This window comes from Nomascus leucogenys, chromosome 18, assembly GCF_006542625.1.
Source record: "Nomascus leucogenys isolate Asia chromosome 18, Asia_NLE_v1, whole genome shotgun sequence".
NCBI classification, from domain to species: Eukaryota; Metazoa; Chordata; class Mammalia; order Primates; family Hylobatidae; genus Nomascus; species Nomascus leucogenys.
The window spans coordinates 578,179-584,570 of NC_044398.1; the positions used below are offsets into that span (position 1 = coordinate 578,179).

The 6,392-nt window shown below is 63.2% G+C and overlaps 1 protein-coding gene across 1 annotated transcript; it reads left to right on the top strand.

The window, feature by feature from the left end:
* The first annotated feature begins 387 nt into the window (after positions 1-387).
* On the top strand, positions 388-3,338 carry C2CD4C (C2 calcium dependent domain containing 4C). Its single transcript, XM_030798196.1, has one exon. It carries the CDS (start codon positions 425-427, stop codon positions 1,688-1,690), a length of 1,266 nt encoding a protein of 421 aa, XP_030654056.1. The 5' UTR covers positions 388-424; the 3' UTR covers positions 1,691-3,338.
* Positions 3,339-6,392: the final 3,054 nt, after the last annotated feature.

Consider the following 6,392-nt stretch of genomic DNA (forward strand, 5'->3'; position numbering starts at 1 on the left):
TGGGACACCCCGGGGGTCCACCCACATCCGTGTCTTCCCGTGGGACTGAGCGCGGAACCCTTTGGAATGAGCGTTGAGATGCTCAAAACCGGAGTGGGGGCGGGAGAGGGGCCAGTCTCCTGGGAGCTCCCCGGAGAGTCAGAGCGCGGCCCCCACCCCCCTGGGCTTGGTGCTTGGAAGTTAAGCGGGATCTCTCCGGAAAAAGGAGGGGGAACCCGCCTCCCTCCTGTCCTGGGCCGCCGCGCCTGCGCGGGACGCCCCCAGAGGACCCCTCCACCCCCACCCCGCCGGCAGGCCCCTGCCGGGTGGCCCCAAGGGAACAGGTGCCCGGGGCCCCCCTGCCAGCCGCCCCCCACTGCTCCTGACCCCTGCTTCTCTTCCCAGACGCTGCAGCCCCTGTCCGGGCCTCTCGCCTGCGGCCCCCATGAGAAAAACCAACATGTGGTTCTTGGAGCGGCTCCGGGGGTCTGGGGAAAACGGTGCTGCCCGGGGCGTGGGGAGTGAGGCGGGGGACAAGGCCTCCAAGGGGCCCCTGTACAGCAATGTGTTGACGCCCGACAAGATCCCCGACTTTTTCATCCCCCCCAAGCTGCCCTCGGGCCCCGTGGAGGGCGAGGGACAGGCCGCGCTGGGCCCTTCCACGTCGGAACAGAACCTGGCCTTTGCGGGCCCCCGCCAGACCCCACGGAGCCCCCGGCTGCCTGCCAAGCTGGCAGCGGAGGGCAAGAGCCTGCTGAAGGCAGCCACGCGGCACGTGATCCAGATCGAGAGTGCGGAGGACTGGCCGTCGGGGGAGGCCGCTGACGCCGAGCCCCAGGCCCAGGGTGCCATGTCCCTGCCCTCGGTGCCCAAGGCCCAGACGTCCTACGGCTTCGCCACGCTGGCCGAGAGCCCCCACACGAGGCGCAAGGAGTCCCTGTTCCACAGTGAGCACGGGGCCCTGGCCCAGGTGGGCTCCCCGGGTGCCGGGCGCCGCCGGGCAGCTGCCAAGGCCGACGTGGGCGACGGGGGCCCCAGGGAGGCTGGCGGGACCCTCATGAGCCCCGGCCGCTGCTTCAGTGGCGGGGAGAGCGACACGGGGTCCTCGGCCGAGTCCTCTCCCTTCGGGTCCCCTCTGCTGTCCCGCTCCGTGTCTCTGCTCAGAGGGTTCGCCCAGGACAGCCAGGCCAAGGTGTGCCAGCTGCGACACTCGGTGGGTCGCCACGGCTCCGTGTCTGCGGACGACAGCGCTCCGGACACCAGCCCCGGGAGCCGGCGCCGCCTGACCCGCCGGGCGCCCCCGGAACCGGGCCCCGAGTCGGGCCAGGCGCGTGGGGAGCACACGGTGCACGTGAGTCCGCGGGGCAGCGTGCGGCTGCTGGCCGAGTACGAGGCAGGCCAGGCCCGCCTGCGGGTGCGTCTGTTGGCCGCCGAGGGCCTCTACGACCGCCTGTGCGACGCGCGCAGCATCAACTGCTGCGTGGGCCTGTGCCTGGTGCCGGGCAAGCTGCAGAAGCAGCGCAGCACCATCATCAAGAACAGCCGCCACCCCGTCTTCAACGAGGATTTCTTCTTCGACGGCCTGGGGCCGGCCAGCGTCCGGAAGCTGGCGCTCAGGATCAAGGTGGTGAACAAGGGCAGCAGCCTCAAGCGGGACGCGCTGCTCGGGGAGAAGGAGCTGCCCCTGACCTCCCTGCTGCCCTTCCTGTAGAGCGGGGACCTGCTCGCTGCCCGCTGGGTGCACAGGGCAGACCCCGGTCTCTCCTCCTGCACACCGGGTCCTGGCGGGCGGGTCCCTGGCTTGGGCTGGGGCTGGGCGGGGAGGGGCTCACCCTCAGGCTGGGCTGGGCCTGCGGCTGTAGCTGACGCAGGTTTCCTGGGCCACTCGATGCTGACTGGAGTAGTATTTGTCATGAATTAATTTCTTCTCTGGAGGAGGAGGAGGAGAGGGGGCCTCGGGGGAAGAGAAAGGGCCGCTTCGCGGGACAGAAGGTCCCCCTTTGCCCCTCCACACTGCCTCGCGCCTTTCACGCAGAGTTCTAGAAGGAGGTTCTCAGGGGTCCAGGAATCCGTGCAAGTGGCCAGGGCGGGGCCGTGGACAGGGAGGTCACAAGTCTTGGAGCCCACAGTCTCCTTCACTGCACGTGTGTCTTCCTCCCCCACAGCCTGCCGCCATCCAGTTCCCACCCCGCGGAGAGCAGGGCCTCGCGGGGACACCAGGCCCAGGCTCTGCCCGAGACGCCCCCTCCCAGGGGTCAGGCTGGCTCTGGGAGCCCCCAGCTTCCCAGGCTCCGGTGGCGAGCAGGGCCAGGCGAGGGTGCCCTGACGAGGGTGGGCGCGGAGGGAGCAGCCGCTGCCAGTCGGAGCAGAGGAGGTCGTGGCAGAGGTCCGCGGGGAGGAGACGGCTCTCCTGGCCTGTTTTCCTCTGACACCGTCTGCACTGGCTTTTTGGGTACAGGCCTGTCTGGCCATTTCTGCTGTGGTGCCGGAGGGTCTTGCTCAGAGATGCCCAGAGAGCAGCCCTATGGCCCATCCGTCCTCGCTGGGGGCTGCCACCCTGTCGCCCTTTTGTCCAGCGTCTGCAGCTGGGAGCGACATGCAGTGATTGACGGCCGTGGCTTTGACACCACGTGTGTAAATAGGTTGTGGCTACGGTGGGTGTGTCGGAGCCCAGGAGGCAGCTGGGGGGACCTGGCTGTGGCCTTTCATGCTGCTAGGTGGCTGCAAGCCTCCCATTGTGTGGTTATGTGGGTCCTTGAACGATTTTGGGGAGGTTTCCAGCTCAGAATGACGCAGAAATGATAAGACTCAAAGCGGGGGCCAGGCCAGGCCGGTGCCTTCACCTCTCCCGGCTGCTGGGGGGCACGGGGGAACCAGGGCACATCTGTGGCATCCTGGGACGTCCCTTGTCAGCCCGTTTGCCACACATTGTTCCTCTGGACCAGGGAAGGGTGGAGGAGCTGCTTCCCAGGACTGGAGGAGCAGCTGGGCCTCTGCTGCACGTCCGGTGGGACACACCTGTGAGCCCTCCAGAGGGAGAGTGCAGGCCCCTTCTGAGCCTGGTGTTGCAGGTGCTGTGCTCTCTCCGGAAGCCAGGGCACCCAGGGCGGAGGCTCCTCAGGCCCAGGAGGCGGAGAGGGTGCCCTGCATGGAGAGAGACGCCGGCACTCCCCGCCTTCTCTGATGCTCACCCCTCCCAGGCCCCGTTCTCCCTGGGGTCCCCTGTTTCATAGCCCCCTGCACTGTTTGATATCTTAGTGTCTGAGGTTGACTGTGGGTAAATCTTTAAGACACTCCCCAACTGTGTTTGTTTATAAATGCTGTTTATAGTGCAATAAAGGTGTTTCGGGAATACGGGGGTGGAGGTTGGCTTCCCTGGCTGTTTAATAACAGAGAGTTCTGCCGTGAACTCCAGGGAGGAAGGTGGAGAGGATTCCAGATAGCAAGGTCCTTCTCGCTGACTTTCAGAATGCCCTCCGCATTCTCCTGCCCTGGGTGGAGGCAGGCAGGGGGCAGGAGCCCAGCCCCTGATAATCCACCTCCCTTGGAGCAGCAGGTCTGGATGCTGCTTCGCGATTCCAGCTCTGTGACTGCATGGATGTCAGGAAACAGGACTCTGACCCCACACGGTGCCTACAGCATGGGTCCTGTCTCCCCTCAGAACCTTCAGACAGGACCCCGTCTCCACAGACCCCCTCCAGACATGGCCCTGTATCCCCCTCACGCCCCTCAGGGCAGGACCCCTTCCCCCTTCATGCCCCTCAGGGCAGGACTCCGTCCCCCCTCACGCCCCTCAGGGCAGGACCCCGTCCCCCCTCAGACCCCTCAGGGCGGGACCCCGTCCCCCCTCAGACCCCTCAGGGCGGGACCCCGTCCCCCCTCACACCCCTGAGGACAGGACCCGTCCCTGTGCGCTCAGCCCAGGCTGGGCTGCTCTGTCTGTCCTGCTGCCCATGGGGTCCAGATATCTCCGCCATCTCAAATCCACCAGGAGCTTTTGGGAATTGGGGTTCCGCGCAGCCCGGCCTCCTGACAGTGGCCTGATGAGCCCCAGTCAGGGCCTGGGATGGGTTGACAGGGCTACGGGTGCCTTGTAGCCGCTTTGACCCCAGCCACTCATCCCTAGGCTGTGTGGGTGTGTGCGTGTGCATGCCAGGTAGGTGCACATATGTAGCCATGTGCTTCTGCATGTGTGTGCAGTGTGACTGCGTGTGTGCCCATGTTACTGTGTTCATATGTTCGCCGTATATAACAGTGCCCCTGTGGCCAGGTGAGGGCCTGCAAGCACTCGAGTATAGCTGCCTGTGTGCTGGCGTGTGCACGTGTAAGCACGTGAGCTGTGAATGCATGTGTAACCCTGTATGCGTTGTGTGTGCCTGTGTCACCGTGTGTGCTGGCGTGTGCACGTGTAAGCATGTGAGCTGTGAATGCATGTGTAACCTGTATGCTGTGTGTGCCTGTGTCACCATGTGTGTGCTGGCATGTGCATGTGTAAGCATGTGAGCTGTGAATGCATGTGTAACCCTGTATGCGCTTGTGTGTGCCTGTGTCACCATGTGTGTGCTGGCGTGTGCATGTGTAGCATGTGAGCTGTGAATGCATGTGTAACCTGTGTGTGTGTCTGTCATGGTGTGCTGCATGTGTAAGCATGTGAGCTGTGAATGCATGTGTAAACCTGTGTGTGCTTTTGTGTGACTGTCACCATGTGTGTGCTGGCGTGTGCACGTGTAAGCACGTGAGCTGTGAATGCATGTGTAAACCTGTGTGTGTTTGTGCGTGACTGTCACCATGTGTGTGCTGGCGTGTGCATGTGTAAGCATGTGAGCTGTGAATGCATGTGTAACCCTGTATGCGCTTGTGTGTGCCTGTGTCACTGCTGGTGTGCACTTGTGTGTGCGTTTGTGTGTGCTCATGTCTGGGCACTGCGGCTGTGCATGCCCTCCCCCGCCCCACTTCCAAGTGGGCGTCATCCAGGGATGCTGCACTGTGTGGCGTCTCGCCCTGCCTCAACTTGGCCCACTGCCCTTCAGGTCAGCCCCCACCCCAGGGGAGTCAGATGCCCTCGTTCACTCCTGGCTGTGGCCGTTTGCTGCCTTGTGACATTGACCCTGAGCGGAGTGAATCTACTGTTTGCAACTCCAGCATCCCTGGCACCACAGAGCGCTCGGCGCCAGTGGGTCTCCCGACCCTTCCTGAGTCTCCTGACCCTCAGGAAGGCCATGGGCACAAGCAGGGGGCACTCTGGTGCAAATTACAAAAAGATGCCCCTTCTTCAGAGTGGAGCCATCGTAGGGAACAATAGAGCCAAGAGATGAGAAGTCGGAAGCCTGGAGACATTGTGGACACCTGGATCCAGCTATGCCTGAGGTCCATAACTGCACACCATTTCAGCCCAGAGGGTGGGCCAGTAAAGTGCCTTCTTTGCTCAAGCCAGCTTGTTTCAGTTTTTTTGTTTTGTTTGGTTTTGTTTGTTTGTTTTTTGGAGACGGAGTCTTGCTCCGTCGCCCGGGCTGGAGTACAGAGGTGCAGTCTCGGCTCACTGTAGCCCCTGCTTCCAGGATTCAAGCGATTCTCCTGCCCCAGCCTACCAAGTAGCTGAGATTACAGGCGCCCACCACCACGCCCGGCTAGTTTTTTGTATTTTTAGTAGAGACGGGGTTTCACCAACTTGGCCAGGCTAGTCTCGAACTCCTGACCTCAAGTGATCCACCTGCCTCGGCCTCCCAAAGTGCTGGGATTACAGGCGCCCGCCACCACGCCCGGTTGATTCATTTTTTAAGTTGACAGAACACTGATCCAGCAGGTCTACCATCCCAAGAGGAGGTGTAACACCTTCCCAGGGCCCCTGCCTTGTGGCAAATCCTCTCTGGGGCCTTGAAACTCTAACGCTGGCGTGTGTGGGGAGCTTTTGGGGCGAGTTTCAGGCCCCACCTTCCACTTGGGGTGTGGCCCGGACCAGCGCGTGGCTTCTCTGGGTCTCAGGCTCCCCACGCCCAAGGCTCTGTGATGAGCCCTGGCGGCTTGTGTGCAGTAGAGCTCAATCCACAGGCTCACTGGGCGGAAGCCGGCACAAAATAGCGACGATAATTAATAGAATCACATCAGGGCCATAATTACAGGCGGCCTCAGACCCACCCAGGCGGGGCCTCCCTCGGCCTCTCTCTGCTGCACCCACCGCCCCAGTGCCGGATTCAATTAAGCTTTTGTTTTCTTCTCAGCTCCTGGGGGTGGGAGGGAGGGGCTGCCCACGGCCGGTTCCACTGACAGGAGGAGAAAAACGACTTCAATAAAAAGGAGGAGGCGGGCGCCGACCCACGCACACGCTCCTCCCCACGAGGGTGGCCGATTCCCGCGGGCGGCACTGAGGCCTGGCTCCACGGGGACCACAGGCAGGCGACCGGCGCCCGAGCCTC